A 23,587-nucleotide genomic window follows, 5' to 3' on the forward strand; every position below is an offset into this window, starting at 1 on the left:
ACACCCCTCGCATGCCCCCAGCCCTCTGCCCTGACTGTTGCACCCCCCCACACCCCAGCCTCCCACACCCAATGCACCCCCCACATCCCCACCCTCACCATGATCACCAAATGGGAGCTCCTGCACCCCCATCCCCACATTCCCACCTGCACCCCTCACATCAAATGGGAGCTGCCCAGGTAAGTGCCCCACACCCAAACCTCCTGCCCCAACCCTGAGCCCCCTCCCTCGTTCTAGCTCCTGGCCAGACCCTTCACCCCCAGCCCTGTGCTCAGTGCAGAGAGAGGAACAGAATGGGCCAGAACCAGGGAGAAGGTAGGTACCCACTGTACGTGGGCAGGGCCCGGGACCCCAGACTGGCAGCGGGCTGAGTGGATCCGGCAATCAGGATCCCGGCTGGCAGGAGCCAGCGGAGGGAACCCCTGAGCGGCAGTGGGCTGAGCCACTCAGCCCACTGCCGGTCTGGGGTCCTGGCCGCAGGCCCCGCTCAGTCCACTGCCAGCCTAGGTGAACAGAACCCTGGACCAGCAGTGGGCTGAGCTGGCCGGCGGCATAAGATCAACATTTTAATTTAATTTTAAATGAAGCTTCTTAAACATTTTGAAAACCTTGTTTATTTTACCATACAACACTAGTTTAGTTATATAATATATAGACTTATAGAGAGAGACCTTCTAAAAAATATTTAAATGTATTACCAGCACGCGAAACCTTAAATTAGAGTGAATAAATGAAGACTCGGCACAGCACTTCTGAAAGGTTGCTGACCCCTGCAGTAGATTATAAGCCTTGTAATGATACCTTACAAGAGACCTTTTGCATGAAGCATATTCCAATTACATTATATTCACACTCATTAGCATATTTCCATAAAACATATGGAGAGCAACATCACAGCAACATCTTGCAAACCATTCCCATATCCAGAAATACTGGCAATGTCATAAAAAGTTATGGAGCTTTACCAATTGTTTGTATATTTTCACCAACCAAGGAAACCTACAATATCAGTTATGTTAGACCGGGCTTAGTGCAAACTGAGATTACCTTCATTTATTTCTGATTGCAGCATGATTCTTTCGTACAGCAAGAAACCTTCTTTTCTTAAGGATCTCTGGCCTACCTAGATTGTCGTCCCACATATATTCTGGAGAAAGTATTTTGGTTGGTTTGTGGTAAAGAAAATACTTGTTTAAGTGACTCTCTTCTTGCCAGATTGCCTCAATTCCATTGGCTTTGTCCACCATGATGGCTTCATGGCATTGCTTGGTCAGCTTGTAAACTTCCATTACTGTTCCTCCAAAAATGGATGCCATATAGTAGAAGTCACCCTCATCGCTGGGCACATAAGCTTGAGAAGCAGGTCGACGTTCATAGGTGAAAGACCGACGCTCTGCGGCATAGAAACCTGGGTGTAGTGTGCCAAACAAGTCGCTCAGGATCTCCACTCCAACTTGGTCATTAAACTTCATGTCTACATCAACACACACAAGGTAGCTGACCTCATTAATGAACCGCTGCTGAGAGAAGTAGCTGAGCATTTCCATTCGTCGCATAGAGATTTCTTGCCACCTAGGGTAGTTTTGGACTTGCAGAACCACTACGTTCCTTCCTTCTTTGAGCGCAACTTTAGGAACTTCTTCTGGTCTGTCTGTGAAAATGTAATAGTTCACCCTATGTCCAACCATAAAGTAAGTCTCTGCAGTTTCTAAAAACGTCTTGAGGAAGACTACATACCTAGAAAAAAAAGAAAAGAAAAATTCTCTATTAGAAATAAAAGGCACTGTGGTAGAAGACTGGAAGAAGTGACTGGACACAGAGAGCAACGAAGTGACAGGATCAGGGAGACCCATCGGGTGCGCAGAAGAGGGAGTAGGTGGGGGAAATGGTGGAGGTGCAAGAAGGGGCAGACTTGTAAAGCATCTTGAAGGTGAGGATGAGGATTCTGAACTTAGTGTGGAAAAAGACAAGAGGCAGTGAAAGGACTGAAGGAGGCTGATGACATAGTTGGACTCACAAGAGGGATCTAGGATTTGAGCTTTTGTCGTTATTTATGGAGGGGAAGATGAACCAATTCCTACCTAGTTTGTAAAGCATCTTTGATGATCAAAGCTGTGTAAATGTCTGTTTTTCTCCCCTATGAAAATAGCCAGTTAATATAAGATTCCTATTCAGAAGTAACAAATAATTGTGACTCCACTTAATGGGTTTTGTTGTAAGCAGGAATTGATAATGCTCATGAACAATAAAAGAATCTGTTTTAGTCAGAAACAATGGTTTTTTAAAAATATTTATTGCTAGTTTCCTGGTTAGGATTATTTCCTTCCAAATACTGACGATCATCAGCCTTCATCTCTTGAGCCACATTTAGCTGTTCAGGGTATTGCATGTGACTCTCATGGAATCCATGCTGCAGGAGCAAGTGAGGTCTTAGGTACTGCGGTGACCACATGAGTGCTCTGCCCATGAACACACGTGGAAGTGCTGAGAAATGAACCATAGACACCATGTCACTCTGTCCCTCCCAAATAGCCAGGAAGGGAGTCTACCTGGGAAGGATGAAGAGCTGACCTGTACCCTGCCTGAATTTGAACCTGTGGCTCTAGGGACTTTCAAAGCAAGGTATGGATCATCTCCTGAGAGATGCTGAATATCTTTAACTCCATTAACTTCAGTGAGAGATAAGGGCAAGCAGCACCTCTCAGGATTGGGCCTATATTGCCACTTAGCCATCCTTGCAGTGAAAATGAGAGTTCTCTGTCATGTTCACATTCCAGCTTCGTGTACCATCCCAGCAAAATGACTTGCCTGCGTGGCCCAGGTACAGCTGCATTTCAAAGGTGTTCTGCCTCGTTACCTGCTATTTCAGCTGACCTGCAAATAACCAGCAGGTGTAATGTGTTATAAGAAATGCCCCCGACATAGCCAGCTATGAGCCAAGATCTCTGGCAGCAGTTTGACATCCATGGCTGGGAAACAAACAGCACTCAAGAGTGGAGGGGCCAGTTGAGGCACTACCCTCTTACAGAATTCAGCTCAAACCCAACAGGAGTAAGGGGGCATTTACAAGGTTTTATGGCAAATATCCAAGCCCCCTTCATTTCACTACGGGAGGGATCAACAGGAGAGTTGTACACTGTAAGAAATTAACATCAACCTCATTTGTTGTGTATATGCCTAGCCCCTTTAGAACCCAGTACTAGTGAATGATAAACATCCTCCTGATCTTTGTCTTTACTGGAGAAAGGCCAGCCAAACAAATAGATATACAGCATAGAGTGAAGATGGAAATTTTTCATTCACAGACATTTCAATGCAGGTACTGGCCACATGCAGTTTGGTGGGCCAGGAGACCCTTCTGCAACATATTCAGCCTTGCTTGAAGATATTGATTTCTGATTCAAAACTAACCATTTTTAATTAAGCCCATTTCTCAGAACAAGAAAACATGAAGGTGCCCCAGGAATCCTTTAGCAACCCCCCTCTCCAAAAGAAGGGTATAAATGTGCTCCTTATCCCCAAGATATTATTGGGAAGAGACTCTAATTCATATTGATTCTGGGGCAGTTACAAACCATTGTGCCAGTATAATGTTAGAGGGGGTGTTATGTTGCTTGGGGTTTTGTCTTTCAAAGTCCCGGTTCCATGTAATCATTAGCAATCCCATTAAACTTTTAACAAGAGTAGGAGTATCCTAGCCAGTATCCTGGACAAGATGAAACTTCAGTTCTTTCATCTCATCTTCCCAAAAGGGCCCTAATTTTCAAAATGGATCTGGTGTTCTTTGCTTCCTCTCCGAAATTGGTGTGTCTCATTGATGTACAACATTGAAAAGTTGCTTCATCTCACTGGTGGCCAAATCAGCCTTGCAAAATTGTTATAAATATTTATCAGCATAGGTACAAAAACCTACTTGTCCATTCTTAACAGGATCATAATTGAAAAACAACCAGGATATTTTATTATACCTTGATCTGATGTCCTTTTGATCTTCAGCAATACATTTTGCAAAAAAATTCTGTTGGCAGGCAATAGCGCTTATCAACACTGGCTGAACCTATGCTCCATGACTAACAAGGACTTTGTTGTATCATGCACAGCCTTTGGAAAACAATAATGTTATTACATAGTTCCTTAATCTGTGCTTGCATAGCTGGCTACATAACTAACGACACTGAAATGTGTTTTAAGTCAATCAGCAATCTTCCAACAAAACTCCTGCTTGGGAGGGTGAGGTGAATAAGGGATACACCATCACTACACAAAAAATAAGTTTCCCCCATCTCCTTGTTGGTTATACATCACCTTTCGTATCTAACATATAGTGCTGTAATTAAGCCATACTCACTTTTTGATAGCAAACACTGTCAGTCCAACAGTGACATTCCTTTGTCGGAATTCCTCATTCAGGATCTCGGAGTTATAGGTCCCTTCCCAAACTATTGGGGCAAACCATGGAGTCATCATAAGGACGTCACATCTCCTGTGGAAGAGGAAGTTTTCTTTAGAATCACACTATAGAAGTAAGAAATATGGAGGCAGTTGCCTTCCCCAGGGGCGGCTCCAGGCCCCAGCATGCCAAGCGCGTGCTTGGGGCGACAGGCCGCGAGAGGCGCTCTGCTGATCAACGGGAGGGCAGCAGGCGGCTCCGGTGGACCTCCCGCAGATGTGCCTGCGGAGGGTCCGCTGGTCCCGCGGCTCCAGTGGAGCATCCACAGGCACGCCTGCGGGAGGTCCACCGGAGCCGCGAGACCGGCGAACGGCAGAGCGCCCCCCGCGGCGTGCTGCTGTGCTTGGGGCGGCGAAATGGCTAGAGCCGCCTTTGGCCTTCCCTATGTATAGAAAGACATTACCAGAGCCATGTATTAAAGTTCAAAAATAGATAACTAACATCTGTAAAGAAATATTCCAGTCCATGAAGTCACAGGACTTGGTGCAGTAAGGCTATTTAATGTATCAGGTTATTGGGATCTATCAACTAATTAATGTTTGCACTGCACGAACATCTACCCAGCATGTCTGAAGTTTGTAACGGAACAAAACATTCAGGCTTGTACTTTGTATAAAGACCCAAGTGTTTCTGAGATTTTGTATGCCTAAGTTAACACAGAGCAAGACAAGTTCAAATCCTTAAGGAAGTTTCTTGGTCAGATTTTAGTTTCTTAACTTTAGTTATATTTTGGATGTAACAAAACACTTATTTTTAGTTTTACTTACGGTGGCTTTAGAATCTGTGGCTTTGTGTAAATCATTCTAAAAGAAAAGTAGGAAAACAAAAATGATTTCAAGTTAAGGAAAGATTTCCATAGCTCTTTAAAAAATCCTTGTCGAGTTTGCAGACAAGTAAAAGATTCCCACCAATCAGCTCCATTGAGAACTCAGTGACCCATACTCAGAACGCCAAAGGAAAGGGTTTTAGCTTTACTGTACGTCTGGTGACTTGAGTTTAAATCCTGGTTCAGGTCACATATGAACATAAGTTTAGTGGTCTCTCTCTAGTCCCTAATATTGGTTCACACCACAAAACCTATATGCAGTGTGGCTTGATTGACAATCTATGCTCATGAGAGGCTCAGAAGGAGACATTAAAAAGTCAGGAATGAGGTGCATTAGCAAAGTGGTGTGAGCATGCAGGATAGGAGTAGGGAATGTGGAACATTGACAGAGCAGCGTGTGGGGTCAGAACTTGAATAGTAGAGTTTCCTGGAGGTCAGAATTGAGATGCAGACTGGTGTAACCCAAGCAATGTGAACATCCTTAGAGAGGAGGGGAATCCATCAGATCACTGCTGAGAGCTTTCAAAGACAGGTAACATCTGAGCTTGTCTAAATCTCAGTGTCATTATCCTGTATTGATTCATAATACACAAATGCAATGCTAAGACAGAGTACTGGAGTTCCACAAGCATAGATTATCATAGATTGCCTAGGGAGGTTATGGAATCTCCATCTCTGGAGATATTTAAGAGTAGGTTAGATAAATGTCTATCAGGGATGGTCTAGACAGTATTTGGTCCTGCCATGAGGGCAGGGGACTGGACTTGATGACCTCTCGAGGTCCCTTTCAGCCCTAGAATCTATGAATCATCCTTCAGGAACACCAGAGCTCTTCTGAAAGCAGCTGAAACATGTAAAAGAATCTAACAAATTTCTACCTTGGTAATTCAATTTGTAGTAAATCTTCCAGGATATGGTTGCTATAGAGAAAGAACAATGGAAGTTTGGCTTACAAAAAGACAGCATTCAATAGAAAGTAACTAGTCCAAGAAATCATTGAATTAATTCATGTTTCCCAGCATCTAAATATTAAAGAAAAAGTTCTGTCTTAATATCTTTGCATCTTGAATGTCATTGTGATTATATATCATGTTTGTTTTTTAATAGAAAGAAACCATTGGCAGTTTAGTTTACCAAAAGTACAACATTGTTAGAGCACAACTGGTTTTAAAGTAATACAAGTCCAAGGAAGACAGACCTGCAAACCGATACATGAATACTCATTATTCACACAAGCAGTCCCACTGAAGTAAATGGGAATTATCACATGAGTAAAGGCTGCTCAAGTTAGTGATCATGAAACAGACAGTAAGTGGTATTAACAAAAGGTCCCACTTTGGTCGCTTTATGTTGTGAAAGTCCTGGGTATTACTGCTACAGAAAGAAAGCATGTCACATTTAGTGTTTGGTTGTTTGTTTTTTTTAAACACAGCAGTCTTTCATTACATGATCACATACTATTTTTTCCACAGGACCCCTGGCTCATTCAATGCATAGGCGATATGGTGCCATACAAATTAGTTTATATAAAGGGTGGGTGCACACCTATTGAATAGCTGCTTCTTAATTGAGCACTAACTCTTTTCATTTCATTGCCTTTTTGAGTGGTAAGAACTGAGAATGAACTGTTTGAAGGCTGAGAGGCATAAGATGCTGGGAGACCATGAGTGAGTGTGAGGCTGAGGGGGAGAGAGGGACACACAGACAGGACTGGCAGGCAGGAGGAAATGAGGCTTTTAAAGATAGCCCATAAACAAGCCATCCCTCATTGGAGAAGGAAAGGCAGGCAGTGTTTTCAGAAACAATTAATTACACCTTTGGATGCCAGCCCAAATAGTGCCATAGATTCAATGCAGATGAGAGAGAAAATAGAGGAATAGGTCTGCATGGAACATCCATAACTAAACCCCAAACTGTGCAACTCTCACCCGCTTCTGTATTCCATTGCAAGCTCAGATCAGGTAATCAAGGCTCACTTTGCTTTGCCCAGTTCTTACTAACATGGCAGCCAGTTTGTGATTTTGTGTCAAGATCAGACAACAGGTGAGACTCAGCTGTTTATCTGTGGCTGCTGGTGTCATCAGGAGGTTGGTAGATGACATGAACATATTAAAGGGCCTTTCAGAGCCAGTTTACAGAAATGCATAAAGGTGGGGAGAGGGATAGCTCAGTGGTTTGAGCACTAGCCTGCTAAACCCAGGGTTGTGAGTTCAATCCTTGAGAGGCCCACTTAGGGCTTGGCTACACTTACAAGTTGCAGCGCTGGGAGTTACAGCGCTGGTCATGCAGCTGTGGAAGGGCCAGCGCTGGAGTGTGGCCACACTGACAGCTACCAGCGCTGCAGTGTGGCCACACTTGCAGCACTTTCCAGCGCTGTATTGAGAGGTGCATTGTGGGCAGCTATCCCACAGAGCACCTCGTCCCGTTTTGGCGCCGTTTTGGCGCTGAGTATTGTGGGAAGGGGAAGGAAGTGTGCGGGTCATTCCGCTTCCTGTTTGCCAGCGCCCCGTGGTGCATCGCTTCACATCCCAGCATTCACTCTTTCCAGCAGCGTTTGGCGCCATTGTGAGTGTCTTTCTGTTACTCTCTGTGTGAATCGCGATTTCTGTGGCAAATGGAGCCCGATCTGCTGAGGACTCTGCTGATGAGTGTCACCAGCACAACACGTTTGGCAGTCCAGCTATTCCTTCAGCTCCAAAGTGACAGTGAGGATTCCGACGATGATATCAATATGGATTTGCCTGCCGCGTGTGACACTAAAGTGCTTGCGGCATTTACGGAAATGCTCAGCACCGTTGAACGCCGCTTTTGGGCTCGGGAAACAAGCACTGAGTGGTGGGATCACATCGTCATGGAAGTCTGGGATGATGAGCAGTGGCTGCAGAACTTTCGTATGAGAAAAGCCACTTTCATGGGACTGTGTGCTGAGCTCGCCCCCACTCTGCGGCGCAAGGACACAAGATTGAGAGCTGCCCTGACGGTGGAAAAGCGAGTGGCTATTGCAATCTGGAAGCTGGCAACTCCAGACAGCTACCGGTCGGTCGGGAACCAGTTTGGTGTGGGAAAGTCGACCGTGGGAATCGTTTTGATGCAAGTTTGCAAGGCAATTAATCGCATCCTGCTAAGAAAGACCGTGACTCTGGGGAGCGTGCAGGACATTGTGGATGGCTTTGCACACATGGGTTTCCCTAACTGTGGAGGGGCGATAGATGGGACGCATATTCCTATTCTGGCCCCCCCCCACCTGGCATCAGAGTACGTTAATCGGAAGGGGTATTTCTCTATGGTTCTCCAGGCGCTTGTGGATCACCGCGGGCGTTTCATTGACATTTACACAGGCTGGCCTGGAAAGGTGCATGATGCACGCATCTTTCGGAACAGTGGCCTGTTCAGGAAGATGCAGGCAGGGACTTTTTTCCCAGACAGGAAGATCACAGTAGGGGATGTCGAAATGCCCACTGTGATCCTTGGAGACCCCGCGTACCCGTTACTGCCTTGGCTCATGAAACCCTATACAGGGAAGCTTGACAGGAGCAAGGACCGGTTCAACTACAGGCTGAGCCGGTGCAGAATGACTGTGGAGTGTGCTTTTGGGCGTTTAAAAGCCCGCTGGCGTTGCTTGTATGGGAAGCTAGACTTGGGGAAAGCAGCATCCCCGCGGTTATATGCGCTTGCTGTACCCTCCATAATATTTGTGAAGGGAAGGGTGAAACATTCAGTGAGGCATGGACCACCGAGGTTCAAGTCCTGGAGGCTGAATATGCACAGCCAGAGAGCAGGGCTAATAGAGAGGCCCAGCACAGGGCTACAAGGATTAGGGATGCCTTGAGGGAAGAATTTGAGGCTGAAAGCCAACAATAATGTTTGCTGCCTTGCATGGGAGTGAATTGCACTGCTTACACTGTTATTCTATTATCCATAATAATAATATGATTTGTAGTGCCTCTTTCTTTACTGGGCTAAGGTATCTTTCACTATCTGCTATAATAAAGACTGTTTTCAAAGCCAAGAATTGTTTTATTGAAAAGAAAAAAACTTCCTTGACAGACAGACAGACACACAACATTTCATGAACACAAGAGGGCAGGGGTGTGGGTTGGTGAACTGTACAGTCACAAGTTTGCATATGCCCTGTCTGGATTGCTGTTTAATGAATCCTGCACTTCAGGGTTCATATACTGCATGGTGATGGGGGTTGAATGCAGAGGGTAAGGGTGGTGGTAGGTATCAGGGCTGGTTGGGGAACATACAGGTGTTGGAGGCAGCTGGTGGTGGTAAGAACCTGGATGCTGGGGAAAGGTGGTTTGAGCTGACATTGGGGCACAAGGCACAAAGGACGGGGCGGGTGGGGGAGTAGCACGGTAGTGCTCTGCTTGCATGGCAACGAGTGACTCTATAGACTCCGCTTGGCGCTCCAGGATGCTTAGCAGCCGCTCCGTGGTTTTCCTCTTGGCCACTGCATTTCTCTTGCGTGTCCTGCTTTCTTTCTCTCGCCAATCCTTCAAGTCCTTACTCTCTCGAGCAGACTGATTAAGAACAGTTTTCAGCATGTCTTCTTTGCTCTTTCGGGGATTTTTTCTCAAATTTTGAAGCCTCTGTGATGTTGAACATCTGGGCAGTCCAGTAGTCAAGGTCACTGTAGAAACAGAAATGACAACATTTAACACGGGCAGCATTGTATCCACTATCTCCAGACATGAATTGTTACACTGAGGGAGTGAGTTCTTATTTAAGCATTCTTTTACCCACACGCATAACACTACAGAAGCCACGACATGGTGAGTGAGCAGTGCTTATATGGGGAGAAGTGGGGCTTGGGTGTAAGAGGGGAGCTGGTTGCTTCGGGTAATCTGGAGTGCTAGAGGGGTTGAGTGAAATGCAGATGCAGGGGTGATCTTATCTCCCTATCTCTTCACTAAAGAGTCTCCCAACATTTTTCACAGGACTTAATCCTGGAAGATGTTTCCCTACTGCGAGTCACTAGGGAACAGCGGGGGGCTCTTTTAGAGCAATGTGGATTCCGCCCGGGACCCTATGCGGCTTGCCTGTGTTCAGAAATGGTCCCCCCACCACTGGCAGAAGAGTGGCGCGGACGCGTCACCGTCACTGGGACAAGGGACACAGTGGCTCTGCCTATAAACCTGCGCAGGCATATTGCCCACGCTCTGGATGAAGCTTTTGCTGAGATAACTGAGGCAGATTACCGCGACGTGATAGACCACATCAACGGGCTATTCCACATCTAGAGGCTGGCATGCATGCATCCATAACCCCCCCTCCTCTCCAGAAACATTTCACCCAGAAAATAAAAGCCGCTTACCGGTAACACGCTCCTCTGCTTGTCCTTCTGCAACTGCTGGCTGCTGCGATTGGGTGCTTTCCTCCTGGCTTGAGAAGAGCTCCTGGCTGCATGCCTCCAGGGAATCTGCGGTTTCTTCCCCCATGCCAGGAGCTTCACTCGCGGTTTCCTCCCCCCCCCACGCCTCCGCCGCCTCCTCCGCCTCCTCCTCCTGTCCCCCAGCCTGCTCAGAAGTGTCCATCGTTATCCTGGGATTGGCAGTGGGGTCACCCCCAAGTATCTCATCCATCTCCCTGTAAAAACGGCAGGTCGTGGGAGCAGCTCCGGATCGTCGATTCCCCTCTCGGGCTTTGTAATAGGCACTCCGCAGCTCTTTAATTTTCACCCTGCATTGTACTGCGTCCCGATCATGGCCCCGATCCAGCATGGCCCTTGATATCTGCTCAAAGATATCGTAATTCCTACGGCCGGAGCGCAGCTGTGCCTGAACAGATGCCTCACCCCAAACACTGATGAGGTCCTGCAATTCACCAGTGCTCCATGCTGGGGCTCGTTTGCCGCGTGGAGGCATGGTCACCTGTAACTGATTAAAACTGATTGCACTCCACACCTGGCTGCAGCAAACAGGAAGGAGATTTTTAAATTTCCCGGGGCATTTACAGGGCGGGTCACCTGAGCCAAGAGCAGTAGAGTGCAAACTGATGTGCAGAGTGGCTGAACAGGAATTCTGGGATACCTCCTTATTCCCTGGAGGACAGGTAAAGCGCTGGTGAGTGTCCACACCTGCTGGGCAGCGCTGGATCACCAGCGCTGCACTCCTTATACCCCTGCCGGGATGGGTTTTCAGCCAGCGCTGCAACCAGGGAGTTGCAGCGCTGGTTGTGCCCTGCAAGTGTGGACGGGGTGTTGTTGCAGCGCTGGAAAGCCTCCACCAGCGCTGCAACTTGTAAGTGTAGCCAAGCCCTTAGGGATCTAGGGCAAAAATCAGTACTTGGTCCTGCTAATAAAGGCAGGGGTCTGGACTCCATGACCTTCCAAGGTCCCTTCCAGCTCTATGAGATAAATATATGGAGATACATCTATTTGTATCCTAGGAGAAATGCTCAGATAGCTCCACTGAAGTCAGTGGAGTACCCTGACTTATACCAGCTGGGGACCTGGTCCCTTAATGTATCTAATTCAGAAGAAGGTGAGCATGGGAGCAGTGCTCTCCCCCTCCACCTGCTTCTGAGGAGCCACTGCTAGTTTCAACTGAGTTTTCATTTGAAATTTGGTAGCAAACCTCAAGTCAAAACTAAATAGAAGTAGTTAGGAATCTCAGCAACATGGAACTGATTTCCAGAGCTCTAACTGAGAGACCTCAGATGCTCACAAAATCTGGGCAAATCCAACAGGGAATAGTTACCTCGTTGTGTCGGAAACCTTGCTTGAGGTACCACTGGACACATACCTGCAATAAATCCAAATGTCATGTAAAACATCTAAGTAACATAAAAATTTAACACTAAAAATCATCTAGTCCAATGTTTAGGCATCTTTAAAGACACAAACCACACAACAACCAACCAAACCCAGCGGTTTATCCTCACAATAGATCCAAACCAAACCAGCTAAACAAAGGAGAAAATGCAAAGGTTGCTAGAACACTGTGGTAGGTGAAGCAAAGCAGTTTCCTATTATTATCTGTCATGCACTGAGAGTGCACTCAGTGATCTCTCCTGGTCTCTGCATCAAGGAGCTTACAGATTAAATCACCACTGGAATGCCAAACTAAAAGATAATTGAAAAGAGAGTTATATGGTAAAACAGATGTACTGTGTTACTAACCAAGCTTGTGAAGACCTTACACTCAACAGTATTTCTGTCTGTATGAATGTTACATGAGAACGCTTCAACTTCTATTTCAAATGCTCCTTTGTTTTTAAATTTAGCTCATTTTTATTTAAAAAAAAATGAAAAACACCCCCAAACAACCTGAAACTGAACATAAAAGAAACATTTTGTCTGACCCAAAACTTTTTTTTTTGGCAGTTCAAAACCAACTCTTTCTTTTTTCTGTTGAGCACCCAATCTGAAAAATCAGTTAGACAAGCTTGGGAACTTACATTCATAACTCTGCTAGATGCTGAAAACCATGGACTCTGGCTTTATGGCTCATTATAACAATTTGTAACACACTGTACTGCCAGCTACCCCCCAATTGCTCACTTCCTTTTAGGTGAAAGCAGCAAAGAGTCCTGTGGCACCTTATAGACTAACAGACGTATTGGAGCATGAGCTTTCGTGAGTGAATACCCACTTCGTTGGATGCAAGGGTATTCACCCACGAAAGCTCATGCTCCAATACGTCTGTTAGTCTATAAAGTGACACAGGACTCTTTGCTGCTTTTACAGATCCAGACTAACATGGCTACCCCTCTGTTCCTTTTAGGTGGTCTCCCACAGCATGTGACACACACATCTCCCTTATGTGTAACAATATGTCCCAATTTAGCCCAGATACTCTGGTTACTTTCTCCACCTGAAGAAGAGCTCTGGGAAACTCGAAAGCTTGTTTCTCCCACCAATGGAAATTGGTTCAATAAAAGATATTGCCCCATCTACCTTGTCTCTCTCATATCCTGGAACCAACATGGAAAATCACATTGTTGACTTATACTCAATTTGTGATCCACTATAACCTCCAGATGCTTTTCAGCAGTACTACCACCCTAGCCAGTTATTCCCCATTTGTAGTTGGGTATTTGATTTTTCCTTGCTAAGTGTAGTATTTTCCCCGTGTCTTTACTGAATTTCATTTTGTTGATTTCAGACCAGTAACCCCTCCCAGCTTGGTATCATCCATTAATTTTATAAGTATGCTCTCTACTTCATTATCCAAGTCATTAATAAAAATACTGAATAGTACTGGACCCAGGACAGACTGCTGCAGGATCCCACTAGATATGCCCTTCCAGTTTGACAGAGAACCATTGAGATCTGCTCTTTGAGTATAGTCTGTTAATCAGCTTTGCATCCATTTTATAACAGTTTAATCTAGACCACATTTCCCTACTTTGCTTATGAGAATGTCATGTGGGACTTCATCAAAAGCATTACTAAAATAAAGAGATATCATGTCTTCAGCTTCACCCCTATCCACCAGGACAGTCACCCTGTCAAAGAATCCACACGTCTTCTACGTACATGTGTTCAGCAGCCAGAGCCTGGCTGGAAACCTGCTGCTTTCACATCCCAGCTGCAGGAGGATTGCTCTCACTGAGCAGTACCAGGGGTGAGCTGCAGCGGGTTCGCACGGGTTCGCGGGAACCCGTTGTTAAATTTAGCAGCCATTTTAGAACCGCTTGTTAAGGGCTGCTAAATTTAACAAAAGTTCCCGCCCACTCCTCTCCTGCTCCGCCCCCTTCTCCTCCAACTCCCCTGCTTCCCGCGAATCAGATGTTCGCGGGAAGCCTGAACAAGCAGCATGGAGGCAGCCAGCAGGTAAGCTGGGGCACGGAGGGGGAGGGGAGGTGCGGCTGGCTCAGCAGCTCCCGGTCCCAGACCGCGGCTCCCTCCAGCCCAGCGCCGGCCCGGGGAGTCGGGCCCCACAGCTGCCGCCGAGCGGCCGGGCCCCCGGGCCGGCCCGGCCCGGGGAGTCGGGCCGAGCGGCTCGGCGAGTCGGGCCCCGGTGCCGGCCCGGGGAGTCGGGCCCCGCGGCTCGGCGAGTCGGGCCCCGGTGCCGGCCCGGCCCGGGGAGTCGGGCCCCGCGGCGCCGGTCGTGGTCCTGGCAGAGTGGACCCGGTCCCCAGGCAGTGTGGTAAGGGGGCAGGGAGGGGGTGGGTTGTGGGGGGGTGGATAGGGGTCAGGGCAGTCAGAGGGCAGGGAACAGGGGGATTGAATGGGGGCAAGGGTCCTGGGGAGCAGTCAGGAAAGAGCAGGGTTGGATGAGGTGGTGGGGGCACTCAGGGACAGAGAGAAGGGGTAGTTGTATGGGGTAGGGGTTCTGGGGGGCCATTGAGAATGAGAGGAGGGGTTGGGTGGGGCGGCAAGGGGCAGTCAGGGGACAGGGAAGGGGGGGATGGGTCAGGGGTCTCGGAGTGTGTGTGTTAAGGAACATGAGGGGTTGGATGGTGCACGACCCCCCCCCCCCACGGAGGGGGGGGGAAGGAGGGAACCCGTTGTTAAAATTTTGGAGGGAGGAGGGAACCCGTTGTTAAAAATTTGGCAGCTCATCACTGAGCAGTACCCTTCCCTCTTGGTATCTGCTGCAGTGAAAGTCTGGGGCAGGAGTTCAGTTCTTGGCATGAGACTAACCTAAAGAACGTTCTGGAACAGTGGGAAAGCTACCATCTGAGTCACCGTGTTTTTAAAATAGCAAATGTGCTATACTGCTATAAGATAAGCACAGGAAGTTATGCAATGGTTTTAAAAAATAATGATTTATACACTTTGAGCTAACGGTACTTTTAGTCATGCTGTGGCAGCCGCACTGATGTCACAAATGTGACAGAAGATTCTGTTCCCTCCCTCATTTTTCCCCCCAGCTAGACTAATACAAAGCTGGGGGAATCTGTTGCACCTGTAAGTAGCTGGATTTGCATCACAGATGAGCATTTCTAAAGGTTCATACGTATTTCGGTAAAGTCTTTTGTAACAATAACCACCTTAGGAGTGGAGTGACGAAGACTCTTGCTTCGCAAAACTATCCACTTACCAAATGTAGCCAAAGCTGAAGCACAGCAGCGTGGTGCAACCCAGGACATGAAGATGGCGCTTTGGAAAATAGCCTTTGACCCCTCCTGTTTTCCCTGGAATAATGGAGATGTGCAAGAGATTGGTACACGTAGTTCAAAGCAGTATCAATTAACTGCCACTCCAGTTCCTTTTGCCATGCTGTGTGGCAAGACTAAAAACCTGGTTACAATCCATGGGGGGAAAAATTGGTTCACACATCGCTAATTCCAGACTCCTTCCAGACACCCACAGTATAAACCTCACAATAGCCCCATGTAGTGGGTAGGTATTGTAATGGACTGGTCAGTGTGTGTGTTGCCACTGCCTTTAACTGAATGGAATCAGAACTCCTCCAGTTGTCATGGGTGCTATACTGCCACTAGGGAGAATTCTCCTTTGGGTTAAGTGGCAGGATCCTGTTTTTTTGGAGGAGCTGGTGCAGTGAAGTTCTCTGTACACTGCTGCAGTGAAGTTTCAAGCACTCCTGCTGTGTAGTGTAGTGAAAACTGTGAAGCCCAATGTGGCTGTGAACTTCTGTCCATATCATTATAACTATTTTGCAAATGGAGGAACTGAGGCGCAGAGAGGGGAATTTAAGAGCTGCATACCAGAAGTCATTTGCAGCACATAACAACAGCTTCATTAAACCTACAGACTTATGAACTATACACCAATTTCTACTATGCTCACATGCTACTAGATGGTGACATGTATATATACACTCGCTATAGGTCTGATCCTTCACTCATTGACATGAATGGCAAAACTGCCATTGACTTCAGTGGTGCAGGATCTACCCCTACACACACAGCAATATATACACATTTCACAGATTGTATTTTATATACAACTCTGGTAACGGAAGATACTTGCCCAAGTTCATGTAGCAAATCTTTGACATAGCTGGGAACAAACCCCAGACTCCCAGTTCAATCATTAGCTGTAAGATCGTCTTCACCTCCTCTAGGGTCTTATGCATAAGGCAATACAAAACACACAGGCCACAGACCATTAGAAGTGTGAGAAACTGGCCAGCCAAGTGGCTGATTATTCTGAGTGGTCATGAAAGTGGCTGTTGTGTTGGGCAACTCTAACAAATATAACAGAGAACAAAAATCCAACTAAGCCCATTACATTAAATTGCTTATAAAAATGAACAAATGTTAAAAATAGAGTGAATTAGTCTAGACAAAAAGGATGGTTGAGATCATGACTGGAAGACAAAAGAGAATGGAACTGGAAAACTAATGGACCAAATGATCTGTTGGAAATTAGGCCTAATAGGTGTCCACTGGGACACAAGTGGGCCTTCATCATCCTTATACTGAGAAATGTCCTGACCAGATTGAGCCAGAAAGAGGGAGCCAGATGACACCCCCCCACTCCTCACACAGGTGGGTTTCCTTGTAAAAAGCGCAGTCTTCATCTTAATAAAAGGTTATAAAATGTTGCAGTGTGGTTGTTGCCACAGGACTAAGCAGGCTGAGGTCTCTGTACTCAAAATTCTGAATCATGTTCAACTCTTTAGGGTTGTACGGGTTAATAAAATTAATGTAAGTGGGTCACCCAAGAATCTAGGGTAAACATACACCATCACAGCTGATTAGCTTAGCAAACAACCCGTTTTCAAAATTGTTTTTAAATAAAAAATATTTGCAATAAAATCTTTGAACATATTAAGCTTGTTTGTGCTAACGATGGAAAGCAAATTGTTAACATTCATGTTTTGAAAAAATAAAAGTACTTAATTGTTTTAAGATTTTATTTTAACCTTTTAACAAATATTTTGTTTTGCTTCTTTTTCTTTTTTTGGAGGTTTGTAGTTTTTGTAATTGATAATAACTTTGATGGTTTTATGTAAAGGCATTTTAAAGAAAAAAACAAAAGTAAAAATGAAGTGTTTTAAATAGTTGAACGTTTATCTGCTAAAGCAAACTTTTGCTAAAATGTCATCATGGCTTATTCCTTGTTAACAGAAAGTCTGCTTGATTCACGGCTGCGACTGTGAATTAAGAGTCAATCCACCTGAAATAAGCGCTGTTGCCGGCACCAAACTTCTTGTTGTAATTTTTTTGATTGTTTTGTTGTAGATGTTAATGTGCCTTGTTGTGTTTTGCATGTGCGACAGCACAGTGCTAGTGTTGTGGGGTCACCTCTCTGTGATAAGCTACAAGGTCACAATGGCCACATCCTCCCAAAAGCTGGTAGTGAAACAGATTAGGCAAAATCTGTCCCTGGACAAAAATGCCTGTGTACTTTCCCCCCCACTTTGGGGTGTTGGTAAATGGTTCATGAATGCAAAAATAGTCGTCTGCCATCCCCTCCCCCCCTTCCTCCAAATCGTGTTGTTGCTTCTTTTTAAAAGACTGCAACATACTTTGGTCAAAATGCCAGAAGGGGTAAATAATTTTCCAAGCAAGTTAGTTTAACCCCTCGTGTACAGAATGTTCATGATTTGTGTAAATGTGCAGTTTTAAGTGTGCAGGTGGCAAAAAGAGGAAAAGGATGGTTCCCCCTTGTCATCCCTCCCCCCCCCCTTTTTTTAAACCATTCTGGACATACAGCCAAAGGAGTAATAAGAGCTGGCATGTTTCTAAACATTTAGAGAGCAGATTACAGCAGTTCTGTCTGTTCTATTAAGTAATGTCTGATGTGAAGCAGAATTGGTTCATAAAAGAGGGATATTGTAAGAAATGGGGCCTGCTCCACTTGTGAGCTCAGCTGTTGGAAAGTGAGTGAAAATTCATAAAATGTCACAATCATCAATAGCAATGAATGTGGATAGAAAACTGGGAGTGAGACTGAATTAGTCCAAACCAAAAGGTCCAGTGCCAGCCAAGGGCTGTGTTAAGACCATGACTGGTAAACAACGAAAAAGGAAACAGGAACTAATGAACCATACAAAACCCCAACTACAGCTGGAGTGAAAGGAACAAGCTTTGCCATCATGGCTGCCACCCCCACTACTTCCTGGGGGCCCTGGTTCCACCGTGACACTGCTGAGCCTTTATCCTCCTGATTCTGCGAGATGTCCTGACCAGACTGGGCCAGAAAGAGGGAACCATATAACATCCCCCACCTCCACCAGCTTCAGATAAATCCTGACCACCACCTGGAATGAGAGATGTGGGTTCCTGCGGCCTGTTACATCTGATAGAAAGCCAGTGCAGTATTTTATATAATATTCTTATTGACAATCTTACATATTCCCAAAATAGATCAAAATTAGTGGCCCCATCTAGCACTGACTGAACTTCCATTGTCTTTAGTGGGTCAGGATTGAGTCCTATATATATATATATATATATATATATTATATATATAAAAAAATGTGTGCAGGTAAAATGCACAAATTCCCTCCCTCAGTACACTAGTGTGACTTGACTGAGGTTAACATGTAGGGCTGCATTCTACTTCCGTCAGTTATTGCTTTGCTGTAAAGGCGAAAAGTTTGGCCTTTAAGGAGAAAAAAAAATAACCCTCGGTCTACAATATATGCATAAACTACATCTCAAAAGTATTTATCCATCCCATTCCTCTGTGGACAAATAAAGAAAGTGGTTGAGAGCAAGGGGAATATGGGGAGAAGAAAGATGGAGGGGGGGAGGGAGGGAAGAAAATATAAAAAAAAAATATGAATGTGTGGCTAAGACTTCCCTCTTCTCCAAACACAGGTGTAAATTTGATTCAGTTTCTTCAAGATAATGGGACAAATATTGTTCTTGTATAAAATCCAGTGAGGTCCTAATTCTGAGTTCAACTCCCCCAGCATAAATCAGATCTACACGAGCCAGTGGAATTAATCCAGATTTACCTTGGTGTAACCAAGAGCAGGATATGGACCTAAGTTAATAGCATATAGTTGGTCTCAAGTATTTAATATCCGCTACTTTTAAGTTCCTTCTCCGCATTTAAAACACCCGGTCTGCCGGCAAACCCCACACCTGCTGTATTTTTTTCAAGCTCTAAACAAGATTAGACATGACACAGCTCATAGAACATCTTAAAGGAAAATGAACAGGTACCTTGGTCCTTGTGCATCGCGCACCCGATTGCTCCCACAGGAATGCGTGTGAGGAAGAAGGAATAGCGGAGATTGGCGGTGACAGCCGTGGGCTGGAGCAGCCGTAAGGAGCTGGGAGCTGCAGGCTCTCTGGAGAGGGCAGCGGTAGCTCAAACCGCTTGTTCGTAGCCCTGTTGATACCGCTGGCTGGCCCGGGAATGAGATGGGCAGTTTGCGAGCAGGGGCCAGCCTAGGAGAGTCCGCGGGCTCTGGCTCAGGCCAGTCCCGCAATCCTCGCTCTCGGAAACTCGCACCAGGTCCACGCGATCCCACGCGGGAGCTCACTGCCTGGGGACCTGGGTAAACGCCCTAGTTTGCAGAGCAGGCTCCGTTTGGCCCTGACACGTGCTAGCAGCTGCGGTGGCGGTTGGCCCTCCCGGTGCTCCCCCAAGCCCTCGGTAGGGCTCTGGCCGGATGCTGCTGAGTTGTGACACTTCTGGCTGCTTTCCGCAAAAGCACTCGCAGGGCGGTGCTGGCCACAGGCAGCAAGCGTCGCTGGGTGGGGCACCGCTGGGTCTTAGGGTCCTCCCAGCTCTGACCCTTCCTGCAGGCTCCCACAGCTGGCTGCTGCAGCCCGCTGGGTCTTCCTCCGGGGGGGGGGTCTAGTTAAAAGGGGAAAGGCCTGCCCGCCCTACTGGATGCAAATAAATAGCAGTGCTCTATTAACTAGGGGCATTTTAAGGAAGCCCTATAGCCCTTAGCAAAGCCAGGCCCGCTGAGTCTTCCTCAGGGGGGATCTTTAGGAGCTGGAAGCTGCAGGATCTCTAGATTGGGCAGCAGTAGCCCAAACCTCTTGTTTCATATCTCTATGGATACTGATTTATTGCATGGTAATTAGATAGGTACTTTGCCAGCAGAGAAAACGCCTGCCCAACCTACTGGATGCAAATAAATAGCAGTGCTCTATTTAACTAGGGGCATTTAAAGGAAGCCCTATAGCCCTTAGCAAAGCCAGGCCCGCTGAGTCTTCCTCCGGGGGATCTTTAGGAGCTGGGACCTGCAGGATCTCTAGATTGGGCAGCAGTTGCCCAAACCTCTTGTTTCATATCCCTATTGATACCGATTTATTGCATGGTAATTAGATGGGCACTTTGCCAGCAGAGAAAACGCGTGCCCGACCTACTGGATGCAAATAAATAGCAGTGCTCTATTTAACTAGGGGCATTTTAAGGAAGTCCTATAGCCCTTAGCAAAGCCAGGCCCGCTGAGTCTTCCTCCGGGGGGATCTTTAGGAGCTGGGAGCTGCAAGCTCTCTAGAGAGGGCAGCAGTTGCCCAAACCTCTTGTTTCATCCCTATTGATACCGATTTATTGCATGGTAATTAGATGGGCACTTTGCCAGCAGAGAACCACCTATTAGAGTCCACATGCTCTGACTCAGGCCAGTCCTGCAATCCTCGCTCACAGAAACTCGCACCAGGTTCCCGCAATCCCATGCGGGAGGAAGCTGCTCAGGTACAGTAAAGTTCGCCACATCTATGGCCTAGACCCACCCTGACTGTGAAAGGCAAAGCACGTCAGGACAGGCTGCGAGCGAGGACGTCCTGCTCTGCTAGGTGAGCCTTACCACTGCTCACAGCATTCATCACCCCAGGAGCTCACTGCCTGGGGACCTGGGTAAACGCCCTAGTTTGCAGAGCAGGCTCCTTTTGGACCTTACATGCCAGCAGCTGCGGTGGCGGTTTGTCCTCCTGGAGCTCCCTCAAGCCCTCGGTAGGACTCTGGCCTGGATACTGATGAGTTGTGACACTTCTGGCTCCTTTCCGCAAAAGCACTCGCAGGGTGGTCCTTGGGCATAGGCAGCAAGTGTCACTGCGTGGGGCACCCCTGGGTCTTAGGGTTCACTCAGCTCTGACCCTTCCTGCAGGTTCCCACAGCTGGCTGCTGCAGCCCGCTGAGTCTTCCTCCGGGGGGGATCTAGTTAAAAGGGAAAAGGCCTGCCCGACCTACTGGATGCAAATAAATAGCAGTGCTCTATTTAACTAGGGGCATTTTAAGGAAGCCCTATATCCCTTAGCAAAGCAAAGCCTGCTGAGTCTTCATAAGAACATAAGAACGGCCGTACCGGGTCAGACCAAAGATCCATCTAGCCCAGTATCTGTCTACCGACAGTGGCCAATGCCAGGTGCCCCAGAGGAGTGAACCTAACAGGCAAGTGATCTCTCTCCTGCCATCCATCTCCATCCTCTGATGAACAGAGGCTAGGGACACCATTCCTTACCCATCCTGGCTAATAGCCATTTATGGACTTAGCCACCATGAATTTATCCAGTTCCCTTTTAAACATTGTTATAGTCCTAGCCTTCACAACATCCTCAGGCAAGGAGTTCCACAAGTTGACTGTGCACTGCGTGAAGAAGAACTTCCTTTTATTTGTTTTAAACCTGCTGCCTGTTAATTTCATTTGGTGACCCCTAGTTCTTGTATTATGGGAATAAGTCAATAACTTTTCCTTATCCACTTTCTCAACATCACTCATGATTTTATATACCTCTATTATATCCCCCCTTAGTCTTCTCTTTTCCAAGCTGAAGAGTCCTAGCCTCTTTAATCTTTCCTCGTATGGGACCCTCTCCAAACCCCTAATCATTTTAGTTGCCCTTTTCTGAACCTTTTCTAGTGCTAGAATATCTTTTTTGAGGTGAGGAGACCACATCTGTACACAGTATTCGAGATGTGGGCGTACCATGGATTTATATAAGGGCAATAAAATATTCTCAGTCTTATTCTCTATCCCCTTTTTAATGATTCCTAACATCCTGTTTGCTTTTTTGACCGCCTCTGCACACTGCATGGACATCTTCAGAGAACTATCCACGATAACTCCAAGATCTTTTTCCTGACTTGTTGTAGCTAAATTAGCCCCCCATCATATTGTATGTATAGTTGGGGTTATTTTTTCCAATGTGCATTACTTTACATTTATCCACATTAAATTTCATTTCCCATTTTGTTGCCCAATTACTTAGTATTGTGAGATCTTTTTGAAGTTCTTCACAATCTGCTTTGGTCTTAACTATCTTGAGTAGTTTAGTATCATCTGCAAACTTTGCCACCTCACTGTTTACCCCTTTTCCAGATCATTTATGAATAAATTGAATAGGATTGGTCCTAGGACTGACCCTTGGGGAACACCACTAGTTACCCCTCTCCATTCGGAGAATTTACCATTAATTCCTACCCTTTGTTCCCTGTCTTTTAACCAGTTCTCAATCCATGAAAGGACCTTCCCTTTTATCCCACGACAGCTTAATTTACGTAAGAGCCTTTGGTGAGGGACCTTGTCAAAGGCTTTCTGGAAATCTAAGTACACTATGTCCACCGGATCCCCCTTGTCCACATGTTTGTTGACCCCTTCAAAGAACTCTAACAGATTAGTAAGACACGATTTCCCTTTACAGAAACCATGTTGACTATTGCTCAATATGTTTTTCCATGTGTCTGACAATTTTATTCTTAACTATTGTTTCGACTAATTTGCCTGGAACCGACGTTAGACTTACCGGTCTGTAATTGCCGGGATCACCTCTAGAGCCCTTTTTAAATACTGGCGTTACATTAGCTAACTTCCAGTCATTGGGTACCGAAGCTGATTTAAAGGACGGGTTACAAACCTTAGTTAATAGTTCCGCAACTTCACATTTGAGTTCTTTCAGAACTCTTGGGTGAATGCCATCTGGTCCCGGTGACTTGTTAATGTTGAGTTTATCAATTAATTCCAAAACCTCCTCTAATGACACTTCAATCTGTGACAGTTCCTCAGATTTGTCACCTACAAAAGCCAGCTCAGGTTTGGGAATCTCCCTAACATCCTCAGCCGTGAAGACTGAAGCAAAGAATCCATTTAGTTTCTCCGCAATGACTTTATCGCCTTTAAGAGCTCCTTTTGTATTTTGATCGTCAAGGGGCCCCACTGGTTGTTTAGCAGGCTTCCTGCTTCTGATGTACTTAACAAACATTTTGTTATTACCTTTGGAGTTTTTGGCTAGCCATTCTTCAAACTCCTCTTTGGCTTTTCTTATTACACTCTTGCTCTTAAGTTGGCAGTGTTTGTGCTCCTTTCTATTTGCCTCACTAGGATTTGACTTCCACTTTTTAAAGGAAGTCTTTTTAATCTCTCACTGCTTCTTTTACATGGTTGTTAAGCCACGGTGGCTCTTTTTTAGTTCTTTTACTGTGTTTCTTAATTTGGGGTATACATTGAAGTTGAGCCTCTATTATGGTGTCTTTAAAA

The 23,587-nt window shown here is 46.1% G+C and overlaps 3 protein-coding genes across 6 annotated transcripts in view; 1 reads left to right on the top strand and 2 right to left on the bottom strand.

Moving 5' to 3' along the window:
* Positions 1 to 19,393, bottom strand: part of LOC123352335 (histo-blood group ABO system transferase 2-like) — a 62,799-nt gene extending 43,406 nt beyond the window's left edge. Inside the window, exon 1 of the mRNA XM_044992242.1 lies at positions 19,317 to 19,393. Coding sequence (XP_044848177.1) covers positions 19,317 to 19,332 — 16 coding nt within the window. The 5' untranslated portion in view covers positions 19,333 to 19,393. The remainder of the gene's footprint in view (positions 1 to 19,316) is intronic.
* MED22 (mediator complex subunit 22) overlaps positions 1 to 23,587 on the top strand; it is a 59,161-nt gene that overhangs the window by 20,852 nt on the left and 14,722 nt on the right. Inside the window, exon 1 of one of the 2 annotated variants that reach the window (XM_044992272.1) lies at positions 20,492 to 20,808. The exons of the other annotated variant lie outside the window; for it this stretch is intronic. The gene's annotated coding sequence lies outside the window, so the exon portion shown is untranslated. Of the gene's footprint in view, positions 1 to 20,491; positions 20,809 to 23,587 lie in introns of those variants that run through there. 2 annotated transcript variants of the gene reach the window in all.
* On the bottom strand, positions 758 to 19,450 carry LOC123352338 (histo-blood group ABO system transferase 2-like). Of its 3 annotated transcripts, none has more exons than XM_044992268.1 (6): positions 19,317 to 19,450; positions 15,272 to 15,365; positions 11,981 to 12,025; positions 5,218 to 5,253; positions 4,349 to 4,483; positions 758 to 1,737 (listed from the first exon to the last, which is right to left on the bottom strand). In XM_044992268.1, exons 1-6 carry the CDS (start codon positions 19,330 to 19,332, stop codon positions 1,050 to 1,052), a joined length of 1,014 nt encoding a protein of 337 aa, XP_044848203.1. In that variant the 5' UTR covers positions 19,333 to 19,450; the 3' UTR covers positions 758 to 1,049. The 3 variants fall into 3 exon arrangements, with proteins under 3 accessions (XP_044848203.1, XP_044848205.1, XP_044848204.1); XM_044992270.1 differs by lacking the exon at positions 19,317 to 19,450 and adding an exon at positions 6,155 to 6,650 and having other exon boundaries at positions 15,272 to 15,367; XM_044992269.1 differs by lacking the exons at positions 15,272 to 15,365; positions 19,317 to 19,450 and adding an exon at positions 13,762 to 13,778.

The sequence above is a fragment of the Mauremys mutica genome, chromosome 18, assembly GCF_020497125.1.
Source record: "Mauremys mutica isolate MM-2020 ecotype Southern chromosome 18, ASM2049712v1, whole genome shotgun sequence".
Classification (NCBI taxonomy): domain Eukaryota; kingdom Metazoa; phylum Chordata; order Testudines; family Geoemydidae; genus Mauremys; species Mauremys mutica.

Coding starts and splice junctions, on each gene's coding strand:
- LOC123352338 (XM_044992268.1), bottom strand. Junction 5,254..11,980: donor AAGGTTTCCGACACAACGAG/GTAACTATTCCC, acceptor CTTTTCTTTTAG/AATGATTTACACAAAGCCAC. Junction 4,484..5,217: donor CCACAGATTCTAAAGCCACC/GTAAGTAAAACT, acceptor CCTCTTCCACAG/GAGATGTGACGTCCTTATGA.